Here is a 26,177-nt window from a genome sequence, read left to right on the forward strand (position 1 = left end):
CTTGAGTGTAGAAGAGATATTTAACCATATTATGAGCTGTGATGAAATTAGATTTTTATTAGCAAAAACATTGCATTTGATGTTTAAGAGGAAAAAGGTAAATTTATAACTTCTAAAGAGTTTATAAATTTTTAATTATTTATTTATTAGCATATTAAGTTTTTTAAATCACTTCTACTTTTTTTGTTCTTTTTAGTGGAAAATGTGTTGTATACTTTTAAATAATTTAAAAAATTTGAAAAACGATTTTCAAATTGTGTATGCATGTAATGGGCATGAGGTAAAAGTGGCTCATAGGTCTAAAAGTGTCTCATATGTCTTTTAAGGCAGGTATCTAATATATTCTTATGCTGTTTTTATCTGATGTATAAATTATTAATATTAGATTGTGACACTGCAATAAACTATTTACTTACTTACTTTGAATAAATGTATAAATGTTGTAGATATTCGAATATCACATTTTGAAAATAATTCAGAAATAAATAAAAGAGTACATAATACGCCTATTTCAAGAATAAGAAATAAACTTCAAGAACTTTCAAAGCGGTTTGTGTTTGTACCGGCCGACAAAGCAGCCAACAATGTGGTGGTAGTATGCCGTAAATACTACACTGACGTTCTTAAGAATGAAATTTTAAATTCATCTACATTCAAGTTCGTGCGCTCCATAGAGAATCATAAAGTAAACAAACATATCATAACCACATCACAGCTTAGGCCTCTTCTGAACATTTGAAGGTCCCTATTATGTATTAGTCACCTAAACTACACAAAAACCAGTAAAATACCGTTTCATCTCGGCCTCTAATAAGTGTTCTACAACTAATCTTTCAGTGCTTTTAACTAGTTCTTTAAATACTATCAAAGAACTTATCATTAACTTTTGTAATAAAATATATGAAAATAGTGGAATTAACATTTTTGGAGTGTAAAAAATTCTTTGGATGATTTAGATAAATTACGTGCTTTGATGGTCCTTTTGATTCTGTAGACAGTTTTGACTTTTCAACTCTACACTACACTTCCATACAATTTTATCAAACAAAAGTTTTCCTATTTAATTAAATGGTCGTTTGGTAAATCTGAATGCAAATATATTTGCTGCAACTCATTTAAAGCCTTCTTCTCCAATGAGAAAGGTAAATATGCAAGAAATACTTACTGGAGGTGTGATGAGATGATTGAAGCTGTGAATTTTCTCCTTGATAATATTTATGTACGTTTCGGCAACAAAGTTCGTCGACAGGGTGTAGGTATTCCTATGGACACTGACTGCGCCCCTTTAATAGCAGACTTGTTCTTATACTGTTATGAATCACAGTTTATGAGCAAACCCAATAAACACCAGTCTAAATTGCATTTAATTGATAAATTCAACAACACATACCGTTATCTTGGTGATAACTTTTCGTTGAATAATCAAGAATTTTCTAAATATACTGCCGAAATTTACCCAAAGGAACTTATCTTATGAGAAAACTCTCCATCCAAGTCACAATTTGTAAAAGTAAACCATTATAGGTAGAAGTACGGCCTTCAACACGGAGCCTTGGCTCACACCGAACAGCAAGCTATAAAGGGCCCCACAAATGACTAGTGTAAAACCATTCAAATAGGAAAACCAACGGTCTAATCTATATATAAAAAATAAACGAGAAACGAGAAACACTTATGAACCACATCAACAAACGACAACCACTGAACATCAGGTTACTGACTTAGGACAGGTGCAAGTAGGTATAATGCTTCACCCCAAATAATATAGATCGTTAAATATCTAAAAAACAAAAGTGCAGATCCCCTAACTAAGACATTTTCCGTTCACAATACGTTTTTTTCCCAGGGTTCAGTCCCCGCCCATCTCATATCATGAATTGTTTTATATCTTGAGCTTGGTCATATTTCCCTCCCTAAAAGATATATATATTCTTCGTTGCATCGATAAGACCATTTTATTTCATCATATACAAGACTTGTACAATACAGCATAATTTTGTTCTATGTGGTCATGCTCCGTCACGTCGACTGATGAATATATCAGATGTACACTGTTCCAATCCCTACCCCCTTAACTATACACATTCTTATCTGCTTTGATAAGACCTTTCCAGCGCTGGTTTATTCTCATCTTCCTATATATAAAGTTGGTATACATACCGGAAACAGTTTAGATACGCAGTCGCTTGTGATATATATATTTATTGACCATTACAATACCTTTCCAGTACTAGTATGTGTTGGATGTGTCGTTCTTTTACTTGAACGACTTCTTTATATGCTATTTATATAATATTCCATAAAATATAGTTCCATCTAGTTTTATCATACATATATATATATATATATATATTAAATGGAGATAGATCCAGAGTTTAAAATGATTTTTGTTGTTAAACGAAAAAAAAACAGACACACGTACAACGTACTATAAAGATGGTGGTTTTTAACGACCTTGACTACCCATGAGAATTATGCACGGTCGGTCAAATACCGTACACATTAAGTCTTATCCCATTTTATAGTCTGCATACATCATGTGATCTGATGGTTGGCAAATGCTCTATGGAAGAAGTCGTTTCTTGAAAATCGGAAAGCAACAGCCGAATTTGAAATGTTTAAAACACTTTCATACAAAAGAAATGTATTTGTGTGTTCAATCGTTTACAGGGTTGCGTTTGTGGTATCGTTTACGACCTGATTAAACACTTTCATAATGACATTCATGCCATTTTATCAAGTAAAATACCTGTAGTGTTCCGTAAGAGAGAACACCACATACCACCCAATTAAAGTATCATACATCCTCATTTCGTGTCTCTTGCTTCTTCGTCAAAAATGCCACCGTCAATTGAATCGAAAAGCAATCGCTCTGAATATATACCGATTGTAAGTTTAACTAATTTATTATTGAGCATTCTTATATTGTCTGAATACAAATGGATACAAAATAAACATAATTATCGCTATTTTACGAAATTTTCCTTTGATCTTACTGACTGATAATTTCCTTTATACTGCAACTAGTTGTGTTTATTTCCAAAATATAGTTACACAGCTATATTTTGTGCAATGTCAATTTCATCATGGAACACTTTTTCCACAATCAGGGGTTCATTAAGGGATGAAAATACCGGTAAGTTTGAAATTTGTGTTACAATTTAAATAGCTATCAATGTATTAGTTTAAGTTGCAGTATAAAAACAATATTAGGTCAATGTCATAAAAATATAAACTTTTTTGTATTCGACGGCACAAAACTGGGGAAGGGCTCGGTCAAACCTCGCCCTTCCCCAGTTTCTCAGCCTCATACAAAAAAGTTTATATTTTTCTGACATTGACCTATTATTGTATATTTCTCAGCACAGTAGAGTGATATTTATAGATTATCGTTGGTCATCTCAACGAGATTGATTTTCTCGCTTGAGCCGGTACGGCGAAAGTGAGAAAAGCAATCGAGTTGAGATGACCAATGATAATCTGTTTATCGCTATTTTACCTATGACAACGTTGTAAATTTCATTGACAACGGCACGTGCGCCCTTAGTTTCTATTGATAATTTTTCATATCACTCTACTGTGCTGAGAAAGAAAATTATCAGTCAGTAAGATCAAAGGAAAATTTCGTAAAATAGCGATAATTTCCTTTCTCAGCACAGTAGAGTGATTTGAAAAATTATCGCTAGAAACTAAGGGCGCACGTGCCCGTTGTCAATGAAATTAACAATATCGTCATCTATAAAGGTAAAATGCGATAAACAGATTATCATTGGTCATCTCAACTCGATTGCTTTTCTCACTTTCGCCGTACCGGCTCAAGCGAGAAAATCAATCTCGTTGAGATCATCAACGATAATCTATAATTATCAGTCAGTAAGATCAAAGGAAAATTTCGTGAAATAGCGATAAGAAAACTTATCGCTAGAAACTAAGGGTGCACGTGCCGTTGTCAATGAAATTAACAACGTCGTCATAGGTAAAATAGCGATAAACAGATTATCAATTGTCATCTCAACTCATTGCTTTTCTCACTTTCGCCGTACCGGCTCAGGCGAGAAAATCAATCTCAACGAAAATCTATAATTATGTGGTAAGAACATGTCGAGTTCTTGATATCAAATAACCCTAGATAATATTGTTTTGGGGGTTTTGAGTGATGGGATTTCTTTCTTTATGAAACCTTTGAGTTTGGAGTTGAGATCAACATTAATTCATTGATTACATTCCCATTGCCTTGTATTCAGAAAATAAACCAAATATTGTGCCGTCAGTCCGGCAGATTTGATCCGTTCTCATAGAACAAATGAGTGGTAGAAACTAAATTTGTATTGTCAATGTGCATAGTCAAAATTATTTATGTCTAGTCATCATTGAGTCTAAATCTCCATTCTATTTTGGTCTAGTTGTATACAATTAATTGATTTCGGGTAACACAAACTTTATTTACAAATTATACACGTGTATGTCTATGTTCCAGACCATATGAGTATTTGGACAGTACGCGTACGGTCTGGACCGTATGAGTACTTTTTCAAAATACGCATACGGTCGGACTTTACGCGTACGGTCTGCCTAATTTTAAGAAGTTGGTCTGGTTTATTAGATACACATGTATATTACAGATCAACATAACTGAAATCTCGAATTAATATAAAAAGTTCAATTGTAAATGAAATAAAAACTTAGTAGTTTAACTATTTAAAAAAGTCACGTTAATCTAATCTGTTAATCTCCTGTATTTAGCATGTCAGTAATACATGGAATTGTATTATGCTCATTGAATTTGAAGTTATTGGAAGTAAACATAATGTGAAGAGAAAAGATTTTATAATATTTAGGAACTTTACTACAAAAGCCGTCAAACCATTTGTTTACTTGTGGGAAGACTGATAAAATTAAAATCGTTTTGCTAAATGGGAAAAGTGATTCAGCGAGATTCCGACAATATGTTAAGGAAAAGACATTCGCATTGATTAATTGTCCTGAGTTTGGAATGGAACTGATTCGGAATGTTCATTTATTCATTTTATTCATCTAATTGTAATAATATTAATTTGTAAAACTCAGTTAAAGATTTTGATAAATGTTTGTCTAAAATTAATCCCTATAGTCCAAATACATGTATGGTACAGCTCGTACTAGACCGTACGAGTATACTCGCACGGTCCGACCGTACGCGTATGGTCGGACCGTACGAGTATACGCATACGGTCCGGACCGTACGCGTACGGTCCAAATACTCATATGGTCTGGAACATCTATTATGTCTCTGACATAACTACATAAGATAAAATGTAACTGTATTTAAGTGTCTTATACAAGTGCATTGGTAGGTGTATAGTGCTTTCCAATTCTATAAAGGTTCCCTGTTACAACAAGGGTTCGTGGGTGACTTTCAGAATGGTAATTTATAGCAAAAGTTGTCAGGTGTATGCAATATAAAAAACTTTTGTTAACTATAGAGAAGAATGACAGGTTTTTACATTTTTTTTTGCCACTTTTATGTTAACCAAAGTGATAGAAAGAAAAATAGAATTTATCTTTTAGACTTGCATTGATATATGTTGCTGACAACAGCAAAACAAGTTGATTTAGCACGATTGCATGAAGTTTGTTTACTGCAGTTCTACATTTTACCGAATATATCATCAAATAAAGATTCCTTAAAAAAAGTTTATAAAATATTTTTGTAGTACATGGGACCAATAAAAACACTTGAAATAATACAAAAATGTACACTTACATTCTAAAAGTAACTTGTCAATGTTTGGTATTTTAAGGCAAATTGAAAGTTAAAAATTAGTTATATCATTTTTCTACTCTTCTATAATTTAAACTGTTATAGGACACTCAAGACGCAAAATTGAAGGGTTGCATACGATAGTTTGCATTTTCATAACCTTTCTGTAAATTCTATTTTATTGTACATGATAGAGAATTTCTCATCTATAGGGATATTGTTTGATATTTAAATTTTAGAAGTTTTAGAAGGTTAACTGATTTTTGCATTTTCTGTTCAAAATAATTTTCAGTAATGATTTGATATAGACGAACATAGGATTGTCAAAGGATGGTGTAGTATTTTTTTTATCGATTTCAAATTTTATTTTAATCCACAGAAAGTCAATGGAAATGTACTTCATAAAACAAAAAATTTAGTAATTATTATTATCTTTTTACCAAGATGGTGTCCTGGTTCATTTTTCATTAATAAAAAGTATACAAGTACCTTATGTTGTTAATTTGTACCATTTCGCTAATGCCTTATATGCAAAACTTTATATTGACATCATAATCTACACAGTGTTACGACGGGGGACAGAGTTCCACATTCATTGTTATTGTTTGGCGTTATGAGGTCATTCTGTTAATGTTAGTTGTATTTTATTTTATTTTTTAATTCTTAATGTCACACGCCGTCGGGTTGCCTAGTTGAAATAAAAATTCATTTCAAGATATTTTGTTTTTTTAATAACCCTTCTACCTTGGTACGTACATGTGATTTGGCTTTGAGCTCTTATAAGTATCTTTGCTTTTAATTCTCTTATCCTTTACATAAACACATATAGTAAAGGATTTAAATTTTAGCGCAAATTTAGTCAAATTACCGTTGGAATATTTAAATCGTCTCCCTTTAATCAAACAGGAACTCCGACTGAAAACGAAAGTAGTCGGTTGCCATATAACAACAAACACAGAGTTCATAAAAACAAATTGATTAGGTAAGTTACATTAAAAATCAGGAATGTATTCAATTTGAACGGTTGAGTATGGAAAGCCGTAGCTACTTGATGTGACGATATGTTTATATATACACATACTTTTCAATATATGCACATACTTTTTCAAGATATATGCACATACTTTTTTTTTCAATATACATAGTTTACTTTATATGCACATATTATTTTATATATGTGCAGATACTTATTCTATATATGAACATATTTCTTCATGTGCATACTTAGTTTTTCAATATGAGAATAACCATTTACATGATACTTTACTGTTTTTACTGTTTCCCGGCATTGTGAGAGAGAGAGAGAGAGAGAGAGAGAGAGAGAGAGAGAGTTAATTACTGTCCTTATTCTATTTTTAATATCTGATAAATTGATCGTTGTAGCAAATTCGTCTAGCTTTTCCAATAACACGAACATGCCGATGACAAGAAATCAACGATGTCTAAAGATGCTGATCAATAAAAAAGGAAACGCATTAAAACAAAATAAATGTAGTAGATACAATATGCAAGGATCTTATTGATCAACTGAAAAGGAAATGTGGTATGATTGCAAATGAGACAACAATACACTAAATACCAAACATTTTCCAAATGCAGTGCCAAAATATATGTATCAACAGGATATAGGATCATATGTGTACATAATTGTACAGTGATACATTTATAGTTTTGTTTTTATTCATTAAAAACAAAATCGATGTAGAAGATATAAATACAATTTGAATGGATCTTGCTATAATGTTGAATTTACACGTTTCCTTTGATAGACGGAAGCATGAAAAAACTTTCTTTTAAAATTTTAAACAGCTAAACTTATTTTTCATAGTCGCATGCAAAATAATGAACAGTGTTAACCCTTACTAAATTCTTTCATATATGCAAATATTATATTTGGAAGTTTGATGGAACGTACATAAAGAACCCGTATTACAAACGGTATAGTCGTATACTGTCGTCCATCATCGTAAACTATTACAACCATCTCCTACTCTGAAACCAGTAAACCAATTTCGATCAACCCCTGCTAGCCAATCATTTTTGCCACATTTGTTAAAAATATAATATCAAGATAAAATTCAAATAATATCCTTATAGACCATAACTAGATAGATATAAAGAAATAAAACTGATGAGAAATGTTTAGAATCAGTAAAGTCCTTCTTTGTTGTAACAATGATTCCTGTTCATTTATTTAAACTTTTGGAAATTATTTAAATTATTTAGGCTCTGAAATCTTCGACTTATCAGAGACTTACTTTTAAATATTACTAGGCAACAGGAAGCTTGTCAGAAGGCAGTGCAGGAGCAGCCTAGTTATCGTTCCTGACCACAGCAATCTGAGTAAAGTACAAATATATCGTGCTTACTCGAGCATAACAAAATTAGAGATCTACATCTATTAATAAGATTGGACAAAGGTAACACCAAAGCCAGGCAGAGCTTTGCATGAGGGAGATTTTTTTTAAAAAAATAATCTAATTTCAATTGTGCAGAAAACTGTATTTTACTCTGTAAATGTCGTTTTTAGCTCATCTGGCTCGAGGGGCCAAGTGAGCTTTTTTCATTACTTGGCGTCCATCGTCTGTTGTCGTCGTCCGTCGTCGTCGTCGTTAACTTTTTACATTTTGAACTTCTTATAGAGAAACACTGAACAAGGATTTATTTAATACTGGAAACTACTTTTGAAAATGGAATGTCATATTTTTTTTCCTATTCTTTTTTCTACTTCAACCATATTTTAAAAAAAAATTAAATTATACTTTACCAAAGCATCTCTGTATTATAAACTTATCTTGTATTCATCATAGTTTTAAAGGTGTATGTGTAAGGTTTATAATCCATGTGCATGTACAACTTAGTTAACTAACCCTGTGCATGCACAGCCTTAGTTGACTTACTCTGTGTAGCACAGTCTTAGTGGACTTACTCTGTGTAGCACAGCCTTAGTGGACTAACCCTGTGCATGCACAGCATTAGTTGACTAACCCTGTGCATGCACAGCATTAGTTGACTAACCCTGTGCATGCACAGCATTAGTTGACTAACGCTGTGCATGCACAGCATAAGTTGACTAACCCTGTGCATGCACAGCCTTAGTTGACTAACCATGTGTATGCATTGTTAGTCCTTTGAATAAACTAATATGAAACCAATAAAGCAAGTCATGCAAAAACATGTTTTCGTACATGTACAAACCCTTGAAGTTCTATGTTGAAACATATATTATTTAAATAAAATGTAGACTAAGGCTTGCTTAATGTATGTACTTTAACAGTGCATTACAGTTGCACCAAATACTTGTACAGTTTATACACATGCAGCTTAGAGGAATTTGTTATCCATGTTACGATTGGCTTTGTGCAGTTACTCTCTATGCACAATTACATGTTTGGATGGAATTTGGACTTGTTTTTCTAAAACTATAGTCAGTTTTATGTATACTGTTTTTAATAATTTTAATAACTGCTCTGAAAAATCTATTCAAAATTCATACAATTGTAAGTCGAGGATACTGATGATTTCCTTTTGTAATCATTTTAATTGCTCATTGATATATATTTTGCAGGAGAAGAATTCACATTCTACCTTTTAATAACTCAGGAAATTCACCATTTAGAATTGGCTACTCAATTTGCAACAGTCCAAGTCAAAAATATATATGGAATAACCATACATTGTCTTAAAATTTATCAGAACAATTATCAGAAACAGGAAGTAATGAGGCATTTCTATCCTTATTTGAGCCTATTAAGGCAATAAAGTATGACACATGGGCAGATAATAGAAAAAAAGACAGAAGACATTTACTTTATTACATAATAAAACATAATTTTGTTACATTCAATATATAAAATAAGAGAATAGCAAGTTATAACATCAATTCATGGCAGTTGTGGTTCTGATTTCAAAATGCCTTTCTTTTATTAATTTGTTTGTCAAGTTAATTAAGGAAACTACTATTTATATCAGTTGAAATCAAGTTTCAAATGTTTAAATAAGTCTGATGGTAAAAAATTGAAAGAATGTTTTACAAAACTCATTGTCAGATCATCAATTTTATTTTAACCTCTATTCAATTTGTTTTTTATTTATAACAATTGGGGCAAAACTTATCAAACATACATATATAGAAATTTTAGACCATTTATAACAAAAATAACCATGATCCATATGTATATATATATACATACCATTACATATATCACATTCTAAAAAAAAGTAAAAATCTCTTTAATGATAATAAATGTCATTATTTATAACTATCACAGTTTCTGTGTTTTTTTTCACTAATTAACCTTGCTTATCACATTAAAGGGCATATGATACACTCATATATCACATTCTAAAAAAAGTAAAAATCTCTTTAATGATAATAAATGTCATTATTTATAACTATCACAGTTTCTGTTTTTTTTCACTAATTAACCTTGTTAATCACATTAACGGGCATATGATACACTCATATATCACATTCTAAAAAAAAGTAAAAATCTCTTTAATGATAATAAATGTCATTATTTATAACTATCACAGTTTTTTTTCACTTATTAACCTTGCTTATCACATTAAAGGGCATAAGATACACTCGTATATCACATTCTAAAAAAAAGTAAAAATCTCTGATACACTCATATATCACTTTCTAAAAAAAGTAAAAATCTCTTTAATGATAATAAATGTCATTATCTTTAACTATCACAGTTTTTTTTTCACTTATTAAGCTTGCTTATCACATTAAAGGGCATATGATACACTTGCAGTGAAGCTAAAATTCATTTTAAGTTAATGCAGTATTTTTGCAATAATAACTATTTGAGAGTTATTATCAGAAGACTTGTAATATTTTTTTATCATGATATATTAAATTATCGAGAAAAATATAAGTTATGCATATATTTTTTATTGACAGCAGAAATAACTTCACAATGACATATAGAATAACCATACATTGTCTCAAAGTATAAAACTTATTTATAAGTAAAAGGCTTAGAAACAGGATGAATGCGAGTCTGTCCCAAGCATTTCATCCTGTTTTGAGGCGAGTACAAATAAACTTTATATTTTGAGACAATGTATGGTTATTCTCTTTATTATGTACTGCAACTCTGAAGTTTCTAGTAAATAAAACATTTTTGATAAAAACCAACATTTTGAATGTTGAGGTAGACAACATTAAAATTTAGTGAATCTGTATTGTTTATTGACCTTATATTACTTCAAGAATCTTATACCAAAATTGCACAAAACAATTACCGTTTCAAATTTTTTACATGCCCCTGTAGTGCAGAGAACAAATATCTATGGGTCACTTATACATGTGTACTATTAAAATTATAAACCAAAAAACAGATTGACTCACCATTGATAACCATGACAATATTTACTTCTGTTAATTTTTTTGAGAAAAACATTTAAGTATGAAATTTTGAGTTTTAGATGAAACATGCAATTCCTAGAGATATATATTTTTTCATATTTCAAAAGTGCACATCAAAATTGACTTTCAATTAAAAAATTAAAGAAAGTTTCACCATGGGTTCTTTACTGAATCACATGTCTTTAAGAATCAATAACAGTGCATATACAAAATTGTCTGAATATTTGTCACACATATCCAAGAAAAATTTGTAACTCTGTTACTGCAGTACTAACTTGCCATAGTTTTAAATCATAAATGATTGAACATAAATTGTCACTATTTAGAAATTAAACTAGAGGAACTGTGATCAGAGCTCACAAACTTATACCCCGCTCCTAGCAAAGTTCATGTTTTGGTATTGGAAACCCCAAAAACCAATTTGACCAAAAATCAAACAGGAGGTGCACAATGGCATTATATGATTAAGAATCTCAGAAAGTTTCATTAAATTGTGATTAGTGGTTTAGGAGGAGTTGCAGATTCAAAATGAGTACCCCATTTTAAGGGCAATGGCAAAGTTCATGTTTTTTCAATTAGAAACCCCAAAAATGATTTTGAACAAAAATAAAATAGAAGGTGCACAATGGCATTACATCATTAAGAATCTGAGAAAGATTCATTAAATTATAACAAGTGGTTTAGGAGAAGTTGCAGATACAACATGGGTACCCCTTATTTTTAGGCAATAGAAAAGTCCATGTTTTTGAAATGGAAACCCCTAAAATGATTTTGAACAAAAACAAAATAGGAGGTGCACAATAGCATTATATCATCAAGAATCTGGGATTTGTTTCATTAAATCATAATAAGTGGTTCAGGAGGAGTTGCGGATACAACATTGGTACCCCCTATTTTTAGGCAATGGCAAAGTCCATGTTCTTTTAAATAGAAACCCAAAAAATGATTTTGAACAAAAACAAAATAGGAGGTGCACAATGGCATTATATTATTAAGAATCTGAGAAAGTTTCATATCATTCAGATAAGTGGTTAAGGAGGAGTTGCAGATACAAAGTATACGGGACAGACGGACGGAAGGACAGACTTCCCCATCACTATATACCTCCGCTTTTTAAAGCCGTGGTATAATGAAGGATTTAAATGCATGTGCATACTTCTCTATGCAATTCAACTCAATATTTCTAGAGGTTATAAATGATGTGTAAACTTGGTCAATAAATTAAAAAAATAATAATAAATGTTCATGGTTATGTAAGGACAGTTGAAAAAAGAGTGACAAACATAGCGATTAATATTTGATTTTGAATTTTGATGGGTATTAAAACCAGTAAATTAGTTAATGAATCAATTACTGCTCAGAAAGATTGAGTGACATTTGAGTTTCTGGAATATGTGTTATTTGTGTGTCAGACATGGACACTTGAGTATTGTCAAGGGTATCAATGGTGCTATCTGATTGTGTACACAAAGAGTCAACTGACGTCTGTTCAAAGTGCTCTGCAATTATGTTATTCTTGTTTTTTTCTAACTCAATTAGAATTTTCTTTTTATATTTACAAATAATACTTTCTACTGTGTTTCCGGAGCATGTTTTGTTGTTTATTTTAATATCAAAATTTACAGTAAATTGAGTGGGATGCATCAATGGATCCCTAGCTTGTGAACAGAACTCCACAAATCCAGTTGGTAGACTTTTCTTCTTTAATGTTACATCTGAAAAAATATAAAGTTAAGATACTTATTACCTTGAAAACAACAAACTTGTTTTATTACATTATAATTAATTCACTGACTTAGCCTAACACTTTAAGTTAAATAAGACTTCTTTTATTTAAACAAAGGATCAAAGTATGAAGTTACATAAAATTGACAAAAGTTATATTGTTTTATATCTACAACATTTTTGCTGTTAACAGTTTATCTTTAACTTCATATGTGGCACGTGCAACAATTGCTCGACTTAAAGGTCATAATTTGCATAACGAATCGGTCGATTTCAATGAAATCCCATTTATTTGTAATTTGGTTTGAGCAGATGGTGTTTTCAAACAAATACTTTTGAGGCTATCAAATATTTAATTTAAATTTTATAACATGACATATCTGGCAATTCACAATGCTTGCTAAATTTTCTAAATTAAAGTTTATTTAAGGTTTAAGACTTAACTAGAAGACAAAAATATGTATTTTATTCCTAAAAGCTGTAAATATGAGAATTGAATGCTGGTTTTTGAAAATGTATCTGGAAATAAATGCAAGTAGCGATCACATTTTAAGCAAGAAGCACTTCCCCGCTTCATACAAAATGTGATAGCTACTTGCATATATTTTCCTATAGAATTTCCTTAAAATTACCAATTAAGTGGCAGAAACTCAAAAATGGGTCTAAATGCATATGTTAAAAGTGATGTCACCCAAACTCAAAGTTGATATGTGTTTTGTGGTAATAAGCATTGTGTTTAAGTTTCATAATATTTGGTTGAGTCAATACTAAAGGAAGAGATCTGAGAAACCAATTTTGGGATTTACAGATGTAAATTCTGATGTACAGCCGCACATATTTTGCCACATATACACAGTGTTGGCTAAGATGAACCAAGGTTTTATCTTTCTCACTGCATGATTAATTTTCTTGTGTAAAACAAATTTTAATGTTTTGGATTTCATATTTTTCATAATAAAACATTATTGCATGCCTATTGCTTTCAGAAAGTGTCTGTTACATGTATATACTTATGTACTGTACTAAATGTATAAAATTACCTGCAAAGTCCCTCAACCTGGAGGATTCCTGAGGAAACAGGGATTTGGCCGATTCCCAGTTTTGAGAATCTGTCTGGTTCACAAATGCTGTTTTTAAAACAGATAAATTTTTTTCTATCTTCAACCATTCCAGTCCTTTTTTTAAGCCTTCTGTTTTGGATTTTTGTAGGGCAAGTGTAACAGTTTCCTTATTAAGACCCTGAAGAATTCTAAATAACTGAAAAGTAAAACAACTAGATAATTATTATTTCCGAATGTTTATGATGTTATTTTCATTCATGACCCATAAAGGATGCATTATCAGCTCTTATGTTAAAATGAATGGTTTTTACTGAATTTTTCAAAATAAAAATGACTCCGTTATATTAGTTACCTTGGTGTAATCAGGGATGTACAGAATTTACGAGTAACGATGTAATAATCTGTTTCTCTAATGATTATTAAACCAATTTTTTTATAATTTTATTGGCACTTGCCTCGAAACAGAACAAAAGTGCAAATTAAGCCTTTATTTTTTCCATGTTTCTAAGCCTTGTACAAATTATTACTATATTCTGATATGACGTGCTTCTTTCGCTTTGTAAACAACACTGTGATAAAATTCTTGATATATCTATACTTAGCGCAGACTCAGAGATATACATAATAATGGATGTTACAATATACCTCCCTCGTGAATCCACATGTATTGGAATATATTTTTGCAAACGCTATGCTGATTTTATTGTTTTAAAAATTGCAATTGAAAAAAGACTACAGAACTTTTATTCTTATTCAGATGTATAACAAAAAGAATTAATGCACAAGAGCTCGTAGACATCTACAAAATCAAAATAAATAAAATTCCGCGAAAGTCCATTAATGCTTTTGGCGCATTTATGTCATTTCAAAACATGGCGTCATACAAATGAAAACACTTAAGCTGAAGGTTTTTCCGTTACGTGAACCATCGAAATTCGTATATTACATTAAAATGGATTTTTGAGGTAGGTGTTGTTTCATTTTCTATTTTATTGCATTATTCGCATATTTACTGATTTCAGCAAGTCAACATGGCGGCTCCTTAGTTACGAAATATCAACTTTGGATTTGACGGTAGCTTACGAGAAAAACATGTAAATTAAAAATGGCAAATGTTGGGTTTGAGAATTAAAAGAATTAAGCACATTTTTTCTAGCGAAATTATTCAAGCTACAGATTTATTAGAATGTTTTAGCTTTATCTTACAGGGAGTAAAAAAGAACAGCCACACACACGGCATACCCACCCTCGCTTCAGTTTTTTAATGGAACAATGTATGGAAATTCTTTAATCAATCTTAAATATTGAATACACATAAAGTGTCCCAAGTCAAATTGAACTGCTATCATTAGCTGTTTTTCAGCTGTTATTTACCAGTTCTTCATATTTTTAGCAGTCTTTCAGCTGTTCTTAGCAGTCCATCTTATAGAAGTTTGAAAAACTGCCCTTTTTCACCATTTCTTAGCATTCATCTTAACAGTTTGTATACCTTCTAAAACTGCTGTCAATTTGTCAATTGGACAACAGTTATGACAGCAGTTCAATAGCAGTTTGATAGCAGTTTTGGTTTTAATCTCTGTTATAAAAATGCTTGGATCTGGCTGTATTTTCAGCTTGAAAGTAAACCTTTATTTGAAGATTATTCGATCATTTTCAAATGTGTATTTTGGCTCCAAGCTGTGTGTAAATGCTTGCTAATGAAAAACTACATTTTTGTCAGTTATAAGGTTTAGTTTAGGCTAAATGGAATACTTTCACACACCTGCAGTACAGTAAGTTGAAGTAACAGTTAATGCATGTGAATTTTCTGACATAACTTTGTAGGGGAAAACAGAAACCATACAGATCGAACGCCCCAAAAAAGGGGGATAGTTGTTTATTCAAATAGAATATCTGATGTTTACAGAATTGTAATAAAATACTAGCATATACTTACAGTGCAAGATGTTATTTATGAAAATAAATATATGAATATTTTAATAAAATTTTGTAAAAAAACGAAAAATGAATCATATTCAAGAGTTGAAAAAAGGGGGAGGGAATTTTAGGGAAACCTAGGCCGAAAATAGCTGATTGGTTAATATTGATCAAACAATCCATTTAATGAAGTTAATATATGTTACTTAGGTTTGATTCAGAAAGTGGAAACATAATATATTACATGTATTAAGATTTCTTTTATTTAAATCCAAAAGAGAAAGAGGAGATAACTGTTGTCTTTTGGTCCACATAAAAAATATATATCATTTGTATATTGTATATAGAGAGAAATTAGTAGTACATTTGGTAATTAAATAATAATAAAAAAGAAATAACTTTTAATCTGAAAATCACTTAGTCAAGGTAATTAATAGTTATTATAATCTAGTAACCACTCTTATTGAATAAGTTGCTTATTAAAAGCACTGATATTTAAAGTGCATTCTTAACTGTTCTTCTTATTCAGCCACTTCCATAATTAATAAGGGGTCTATTCTAAGGCCAGGTAAAGTACCGGTACTCAAAAAAACATGTTTACACCCCCTTAACAAGTCGGTTATTGGATTGAAATAGAGTAATTTGATTGCAGTTACTGCTCAAATTACAAATATAACATGTATTTTTGAAATTTCAACAAGACTAACAGTAAAATTAGAATTTTATTTTTGCATTCATATCTTGTACACAGTTTATTCATCGTACCTTTGTATTCCAACTTTTGACAGATCTGATAGCATTCCATAGCAGTTATTAGCAGTTTAGAAAACCATATTAGGATGTACAACTTAACAGTTCTATGAATATTCATTATTGATAGCTGTTATTATAGCAGTTCTCATGAATATTCAGAGAAGAAAGCAGTTTTTGAGTATCTCATTTAAATTTTTCGTCAAAAATAACTGCTAAATAATGTAATGTAACAATGTAATTGGTAATTAAATAATAAGGCTAAATAAACTGCTAAGAAACTGCTATGGAATGCAATTGGAATGCCTATATGAAAATTAACTATTGCCTTGAATTTGGCAACTGTGAATGCTAATGAACTGCTAAAGAACAGCTGTCAAATAAGAACTGTGAATGCTAATAAACTGCTAAAGAACTGCTGTCCACTTTGACTTGGGGTAGCATATCAAAATGATGTAATAAACAAGAAAATGTACCAGCACTATCACTTTCCATGTTCATTATAAACCATAAATTGGGATCAATCTCTAATTTGCATACAATTCAATTAGATCACATTACAATGAATATGTGCACTATGTTTCAAGATGATGTGACTTCAATTTCATCATAAACTACCTAATTGACAAAAAACTTGAAAATATACTGTTTTTATATTTCAAAACTTTAAAGTACAATGAACTGTGAAATTTGCAGCACAACCATTTATTTTCAATCTCCTTTACAACTGAATCGTGTGTTTTCCTGTAGTACTGAGAACAGATTATTTATTTGTTTCCTGACTTGGGCTGGCAGAGATATCTATTTTCAGCTATTGCCAGGAAAATTTATCTATTTTCAAAATCCTCCTGCCCCCATGCACCACCTCCCCCACAGAATATAAAATGGATGCCCCCCCCCCCCCCCCTCCAAAATATCAAATGGTTGTCCCCTTAATTATTCTTTAATTTGATTTTAAATTAATTACATTTTGTGGTAAACTCTTCTCAAGACCTTCTTCAAATTCAAATGAGTGCACTATTTGAAGGAACATTTGGTAATTCTCATCTGTGTACCTTGCAACACTTAGGACGGTTGACATTGAATCTTTTGACATCTGAAAAATTAATTTACACTACATTAATTTTAGGCTTAAGGGCATTTAAACTAATAAGTACAATTATCTACCTTGAAAAGATTCTGACCAGGATTATCTTCTTTCATGCATATATTCTAAGGTCATGTACTGCAACTGCATAAAGTTTCATCAATATTTATCCAGGAGTTGCACTTAAGAAACCTGTTGTCACATATTGCTATATCAAAACTAAGAAAGTTCAATTAATTCCCTTGAAACAAATCCAAACAAGAAATATCCTCCTTCATGCAAATCCTCAGGTTGTGTGCTACAACTGTAAAATTCCATCAATATTGATCCATCCATTTAGAAGTTGTTCTTACCAGACCTGAAGCCACATATTGCTTATATTAAAACTTACTAATTTCAATTATCTGCCTTGGAAAAATTCCGACCAGCAATTTCCTCTTTCATGCACATTCTCAGGTTGTATGATACAACTGTGCAAAGTTTCATAAATATTGATCGATTCGTTTAGGAGTAGTTGGGCTTACAAACATATGGACTGACAGATTCAGACCGAAAGACGGACAGGGTGAAACAAAAACATTTTTTTGGGGGGTATAAAAAACATTTAGTTATTCTACCTGACTAAAGTTTGGAGTAGATATTAGGTCAAATCTTAACTGGAACTTGTGATATAATATTAAACACATGATAAACGAATAAGAATATTATAAGTTTGAAGAGGCAAATAATGTTTAAAAGAGTGAATTATTATGTACTTAAACACAAATTAGAAGACATCAAAACCAAATAGCTCGTGCATTTTTCTGAGTAGGTGATAATTTTTGTTTAAAATAATATACTTTGCCATGGGCATTTGATAGCTAGTAGTACCAAACATAAAGATTGACAACTGGTTGATTTATTGACAGTTCAGATAACCAGAGCTACATGAACAACAATTTCGGTATTCATTATTTCTTCATTGAGTCTTGTGTAACTAAGAGTGACATCTCCTTGTTATATGTTCCAATTTTAGCTAGTCAAAATTTGTTGTCTTCCTTGAAAATCTTCATTATTTAATTTTTAATGCCACTTATTTCATTTAATCTTAATCATTACTAAATTTGAAAAACTATAAGATTTAACAATTTTTAATCAATTTATACAGACATTTAATCATATTAAGAAATTGATCTTTTTGTTTTGCAGTGTAAAAAATATAAAATACCGCACAATTGTTTTTTTGTTTTTTTTCTGATTGTGTAAATAATAGGTCTGTAATAACCGTCCCTACAGTAATAGTCCATTTCTGTGAATACAGGCAGTGCAAGGGCCAGTCAATGTCGTTTAACTCCCCCCCGCCCCCCTATAGTAGTAGTCCATTTCTGTACATTTTGCTGACAGAGCAAGGGCTTAATAGCCAGTCAAGGTCATTAAAAACGCCCCGTAGTAGTGTCCATTTTAACAAAGCTGACAATGATAAGAAAAACTGACATTTAAATAAATTCCTGAAGAAAACACTAAAGTCTTTAATCTCCAGAAATGTCTCGATGAGAAAGAATAATAAAAGAAATCAAATGGAGTTAATGAACTTATGTGAAAAAGAAATTAAATTATAATTGATAAAAAAATAAATTATCTCCCCTTAGTGGTGGAATTTAAAAAAAAAGAACAAAGACTTATCTAACATAAATCACCAACACAGTGGAAAACACATCATTTTTATTTTAAACATTCACAGTCTGAATGAAATGAAACCAAACATGACATGAATGTTCCTTATGAAGTGCTGACCAAGTGTTGTTACTTTCAAGTGTAGCTGATCCATCATCTAAGATGGCCGCCAGCAGGGGACATCGTTTAGCATAGGACCCTATGGACAATACATACAAATATCTTCTTTTAGAGAAACATTGAATGGAATGAAACCAAACATTGCATGCATAATCTTTGTGAGGTGCTCACCAAGTGTTGTTACTTTAAAGCCAATCCATCATCCAAGATGGCCGCCAGCAGGGATCTTCATTTAATATAGGACCCTATGGACAATATATACAAATATCTACTTTTAGAGAATGACTGAATGGAATGAAACCAAACATGTCATGAATCTTTCTTATGAGGTGCTGCCCAAGTGTTGTTACGTTGTAGGCAATCAATCGTCCAAGATGGCCTCCAGCGGAGATTAAGTTTAACATAGGACCTTATTGGAAATTCTTACAAATGTTTTCTTTTAGGGAACCACTGAATGCAATGAAATCAACATGGCATGAATGTTCATAATGCTGTGCTGGCCAAGTGTTGTCACTTTTTAGCCAATCAATGATCCAAGATGGCTGCCAACAGGGAACTTAGTTTTACAAAAATCGCTATGTGAAATACATACAAAAGTTTTCTTTTGAAGAACCACTGAATGGAATGATGAAACCAAACATGGCATGAATGTTCCTTATGCGGTGCTGACCAAGTGTTGTTACTTTGTAGCAAATCCATCAACCAAGGTGGTTGCCAACGGGGACTTAGTTTAACAAAGGACTCTATGGTAAATATATGCAAATGCCTTCTTTTACAAAACCGCTCAATGGAATAAAACCAAACATGCTATGAATGTTTATTTTGAGGTGCTGACCAAGTGTTGTTACTTTGTAGCTGATTTTCTACAATTTCAATTAATTTATTTGTAATTTCTGTTAACTTTACAAAAGTCTTCTGCTTTTGGTTAAAATACGAGGCCAATATTAAACCAAATTTGGCCTCAATCATTGTTAGGGTATCTGTTATGATTTTTTTAATCCATTTTTAAATGATTTCCAAAACCAAAATATAATCAGGTGAGCGACACAGGCTCTTGAGAGCCTATAGATATTATTTTTGTGGTTGGTTACTGTCTCATTAACATATGCCAACATCTCCTTTTATTCATATTGATAATAAGATATGTGTAAAATTGTCATTATATAAGATTTTCCTTATTTTAAAAGAGACATGAAAGATCAACTAAAGGAATGTTCAAACTCATGGCAAAAACGAAAAAAAAACAATCAAAAGACAAAAAGACAAAAACAGATGGAAACACAACACTGAAAACTAAAGACTGAACAACACAAACCCAACCAAAAATCGGGATTAATTTCAGGTGCTCTGGAAGGGTAAGCAGATCCTGCTCTACATGTGACATCCTATAAAGTATGTTGATAATTTATATCAAATAATTAAGCATCATGCAAAATTAGCTAACCCTGAAACTTGACCCAAAGTGAAATTTGGAATTTGAAATAAGTTTTCATGACGAAGGATAGACAAGCATGTTACCGTATAAACATCTTTGACATTAAGCAAAAATAAAAAGCACAAAGAATACAATAAAGACTAGAGCAAGAGCAATACGAACTTCCTTAGACAAAAATATGTTTGATCTCAGGTAATCCGAAAGGGTTAGCAGATCCTGCTCAACATGTGGCACCCGTCTAGTTGCTAATCTAAGAACAAACTGGTTGCAAAGACTAATTCGGTATGTAATATTCGAGGAAAAGAGGGCGGGATTGTGGGTACGAAATTAAGAACATATCCATCGCCATCTGTAATATGATGCCAGAGAGAAATGAAAATTTCACAATTTGGAAGCTTACATTATTTCTTTTGAGACTTAAATGTATCTGTTGTATCCTTCAATACAAGTTCGATGGGATAGATGCGTTCAACATAGTCGCCACACTTTTAACCATTTAGTGAGAGTACATTATCTATATTGCAGGACGCGAAGTCAAAGGTTAATGCTAGAATCATTGCATATTATATTCAAGGTGGCCTTTGGCTGTTGTTTCTTTGACACATACCTCATTTCCAATCTCGATTTTATTTAATGTGTAAACTGTTATTCAAATTAAGAAAAATAAAAGATTTATTGCATTATTTTGACTGTTTTAATAAATACCTAATATCGGTATATGTTTTTGTTTGATTTAATATTTTAACTTCGTCATACAAGGGGATATAACTTTAGGGTAAATTTTATCGGAAAGGAATATTATTTTTCACTTCTAACAAGAAAACACACTCGGTGACAAAATTATTTTTCACTTCTGACAAGAAAACACACTCGGTGACAAAATTATTTTAAATTTTTTCTTAAATGAAATCATAAAACATATTTTTTCATATTTATGTATTTGATTTCAAAATTCTATCTCAAAGATTTCTTTTTATTCACCAAAAACATATTTTTTGTCATGAATAACTACGACTTGTAGCTTGAAAAATAGCACGATTACTACAAATATATGTTTTGAAAAAAAGCATGGAACAATCTACATTTTGTCAAAGTATCAGAAAATTATATCTCAAGAATACATAACTCCATAATGTCATACTCAAACATTTATATTAAAATGACAATGGTTAACGACGATTGATCATTTTGTTTATTATTTTCAAAGCAATAAAAAAAAAGTGAGTCATTTTTCTAGCAAGACGATTATTTCCAATGTTTTCGAAGGAAATATAGTAAATACATAGAAACTTCCAAAAACAGTTAAGCAGGACAGGTCTACCAATAAGCAAGAAAGGCCAAACTTATCAGTCCACACCTTATAGTAGTCATATGTGTTCTTGCAAATACTATAGTGGATAGAGAGAATCTGTTTGAGCAAATCACCAGGACAAGATCTATAAATAAGCCAAATGGACGAAAGCATTGAGCGACTGCGCGATCGATTCTTATACAAGTTATGGCCCTTGAAAGTATATTTGTACCAATTTTGGATGTTTTAACTGAAATTAACATGTTTTAGCAATTTGTTGTTTTGTGTCAGTAACTATTTAAGCCTGTTTCCGTTCATCATCCGTGATTTCGAAATAAATATTAAGTAATGAGAAAACCCATACTGCATAGTTGGATATATAAAAGGCCAAAAATGGTACAATACAATTGAGAAAACTAAACTAAAAACACATATAACACAAATTTTATTACGTACATATCGTTATAATTTTATTTTGGATGTAACACGTCTTCTGATTGGCTGAAAGTGTTTTGTCTATCAGCTCATAGACATAATTTTGTCATGTGACCGCGACGTCATCAACTTTTTCATCATGATTTACAACTTTTTAGAATTAAATTATAAGGAATGACTTTAATATTTTTTTCTGTCTATTCGAAATAACATAAAAAATGTGGTGCACACTTTAAAATAAACCGTTACGCGGGTTATTCAGTGTACACCACATTTTTTATGTTATTTTTTCATAGACAGAAAAAATATTACAGTCATTCCTTAAATAAATAAAAATTAAAACAAGAAGCACGGATCAACTTACTCCTGTCCTTACATAATTCTGATTATGTAGTCTATCAAATCTTTAAAATCATCTCGGACTGAGTTTTTAATTTTTTTTTTTTTAAAGAAAAGTCTTTTTATTTCAACTATAATATATGCTTTTCCCCAAAAAAACAATAATGCAGGGTTTTTTTCCTTTGGTAGTTTATTAATCTCGGTTTGTGAGTGAAATTAGATGGTCTAAGAAGGTTACAATTATTCCTCAGATTGTGATTGTTTTATTTGAATCTATCTAAAATGCTACAAATCTAACATAGAAATAACTAAGATATTTTTCTGACACAAACAATTTTAGTATTCGCATATTGTGCCTTTGGTATCTTTCGCCTCTCTTTTGCGTTACAAATTACGAACTGATTACCACTAGATGATGCATTATTTTTGAATAAGGTTAAATATGGTCCAATTGTTCTCAGTATATAGCAGTTTTTCGCGTCGATAACTTTGACCGTAATCTGTAGTCTAGAAAATTGTTGTGTCGAAGGATTCGATATAAACTTAGGCAGTTTAAGGTTATATTCCAATTTATATCATAGGTGGCAGCTATGGTTTTTCTAAAGCTTCCAGGTCCACAAATACAAAATGTGCTGTCTATGGAGCATGTACTCTACGAATTATGATACTCGATAGATTTGCTTTACTTAATGTTAAGAGTTTTGAGAAAGACCCATTCAAGAACCAAAGTCTGGCCTTTATCATAATATATGATAAAGTCAAAATTTAAAGCACACTTTTGACAAAAGTAAACCATGTTCTTTTATGTCACAAAGCAGGGGCGGATTCAGAATATTTAAACATTGTGGAGAGGGTAGAGGGGTATGTGGATTCACAAAAACTTAAAAATCATTTTAGACGATTTCTTGCAAATTATATATTTTTCAATCAATTTTGTTTACGGCCTACCCTGTATCCGCCAAGACACTTGATCATCCAAATATCTGATTTAGCGGGAGATCTTGGTACGCTCTAATTGTGTTATATTGAGATTTAGTATCATAATCAATTCATAATTTCTTCTAAGTAAAAACAGAATTTTGAGATTTTACTTAAATTTTGTTTTTCTGCTAGTTCGTTATTCTAAGATAATATTGCAGACGAGACATCTCGGGACAGTTAAGATAAACATGATAAAAGACAGCCGCCAAAATTTTCATACTTTAAATGCATATGGTATGTAATTCTATTCTTTCAGTATGTCGGACAGTGAATTATGTGATGTTTGTCGGTGTGGTAACGAAGATATAAAAGTCGTATCCTGGTGCAGTGACTGCAGTGAACTTGTATGTAACGCATGCGCCAGAGTTCATGAAAGGATGTCCCCGCCTCACAAAGTAGTACCAATGAAAGAGATACAACTCTGTTCTTCGCTTCTTAAATTGTCCAAAAACTGCGACAATCACCCCGATCAAAAGATTGTACTGTTCTGTTGTCAACATGACAAAGTGATCTGCGATTTATGTGTACCTGTATTACATCTACATTGTAAGCCTATCATTTCAATTGAAAACGCTGCTAGAGGCGTGAAAGATGGCACTGCTATTTCTGACGTAGAGAGAAGAATGGACAATCTTAGTAAAGTAACAGACAACATACTGAGTAAAACTGAGATAACACTTGAAGATTTGAAGAAAAGTCGAATCAATATCAAGAAAAGAGTGTCGGATATCAAACAGAAAGTTATTGCTCATTTAGATCAGATAGAAGCAGATATGCATAAAGACATTGATAACAAGTATAAATACTGTAATGACACGGTATCCCGACATAAAAATAGCGTCAAATCTAGCTCTGACTCACTGTCTACATGGAAAAGAGATCTTAAATCACTAAAACAACACACATCTGAAATCCATTTATTTCAGGCAGTAAAATTTCTAGATACGATAACCCATCAAAAAGAATTGAAGATCAGAGAAATTCAAGCAGCAACTGTTCCTATACTAACATATCATCCTTCAGAGTATGAGTCGAACATGACGAAATTAATCACAGACTTGGGTACAATAACAGTAGACTTTGTCTCAGTACCAATACCTGCACTAGATATCGATCAACAAGGTCAGTTTCTTGTTAGAGATAAAAGACAATTGTCGTTGGCACATTCCTTTCAGACCTCGAAATTAGGTGGTGAAGTTAGAATTACTAGAGGTTGTTTTATTCCTGGTGAAAGGTTACTCCTTTGTCATGAATTAAAAAGAAAACTTTATGTCTGTAAACTTGATGGATCCAAATCCAAGGTACTTAATTTGGATTATAATTCAGAACGTCTTAACTTGTATGACAACAACCATGCTTTAGTATCTTTAGGTAATGGAGGTATCCAAATTATTGACCTGAAAAAATTAAAGCCCCGTGGGATAATTAAAGTTGATGGAAACTGTTATGGCATCACCAGTGTAAAGGATAAGATCTGGGTAAACAACCAAGACAACACTCTTATCATAGTAGATATCAAGGGTAAAGTTCTCAATACAATACCAATTCAAACAACATTTGATCCTTATAATATATGTAGTAACAAAGATGGTGATGTCATTTACTGTACAGACTTCGCTAGTGATAAAGTCTTCGTTGTTACATCGGGTGGTAAAGAACGGGTGATATACAGAAGTCATGATCTGGGAGGTGCTAGTGGTGTGGCGGTAGATGACCGTGGGGATGTGTATATAGCAGGGTTTATATCAAACAACATACATAGAATATCTAATGACGGACATGATATTGTCCTGACAGCAGACGATGGTATCAATGAACCGACTGATTTATCTTACAATAGTGAAACGAGAGAACTATTAGTTATAAACAACAATTTGAAATCAGTCAACATTTATAAAGTACAATGAACACTGACTAAGGAACGCTGACTGTTAAGTCGCGTAATTATTTGCATTGACGATTAACATTAGATAATAAAATATACTGTTAGTAATTTTATGAGATATTTGCTAATACATCATAATACGAAGTTTAAATATGTTGCATGAAACTTATTTTCGTTTTTACACTCGACTTGTTTTAATATTTTCAAAATTTGACACAAAATTAAAGCTCTTTTTTTTAACTAACTAGGCCAAGCAGTTTAGTTTAGTAAATACAAGATCGTAATTGTCAGTCGGTAGTATAGGAACTTGTTTTGACAATATTTTACCTTTCCCAGTGTAAGTCCATAATGAGTAGAGTTTGAGAGTACATAGGTAAA

At 31.5% G+C, this 26,177-nt stretch overlaps 1 protein-coding gene and 1 long non-coding RNA gene across 2 annotated transcripts; one reads left to right on the forward strand and one right to left on the reverse strand.

The window, feature by feature from the left end:
* Window positions 1-6,649: 6,649 nt before the first annotated feature.
* LOC127729139 (uncharacterized) lies at window positions 6,650-25,980 on the forward strand. Its single transcript, XM_052236795.1, has 2 exons — window positions 6,650-6,722; window positions 24,171-25,980. The coding sequence occupies exon 2, from the start codon at window positions 24,172-24,174 to the stop codon at window positions 25,819-25,821; it is 1,650 nt and encodes a 549-aa protein (XP_052092755.1). The 5' UTR covers window positions 6,650-6,722; window position 24,171; the 3' UTR covers window positions 25,822-25,980.
* LOC127729140 (uncharacterized) lies at window positions 9,537-17,665 on the reverse strand. Its single transcript, XR_007994530.1, has 3 exons — window positions 17,541-17,665; window positions 13,886-14,102; window positions 9,537-12,835 (listed from the first exon to the last, which is right to left on the reverse strand). It is a non-coding gene; the product is annotated as an uncharacterized LOC127729140 (long non-coding RNA).
* Window positions 25,981-26,177: the final 197 nt, after the last annotated feature.

Source organism: Mytilus californianus, unplaced genomic scaffold (assembly GCF_021869535.1).
Source record: "Mytilus californianus isolate M0D057914Y unplaced genomic scaffold, xbMytCali1.0.p SCAF_2, whole genome shotgun sequence".
In the NCBI taxonomy this organism is placed as follows: domain Eukaryota; kingdom Metazoa; phylum Mollusca; class Bivalvia; order Mytilida; family Mytilidae; genus Mytilus; species Mytilus californianus.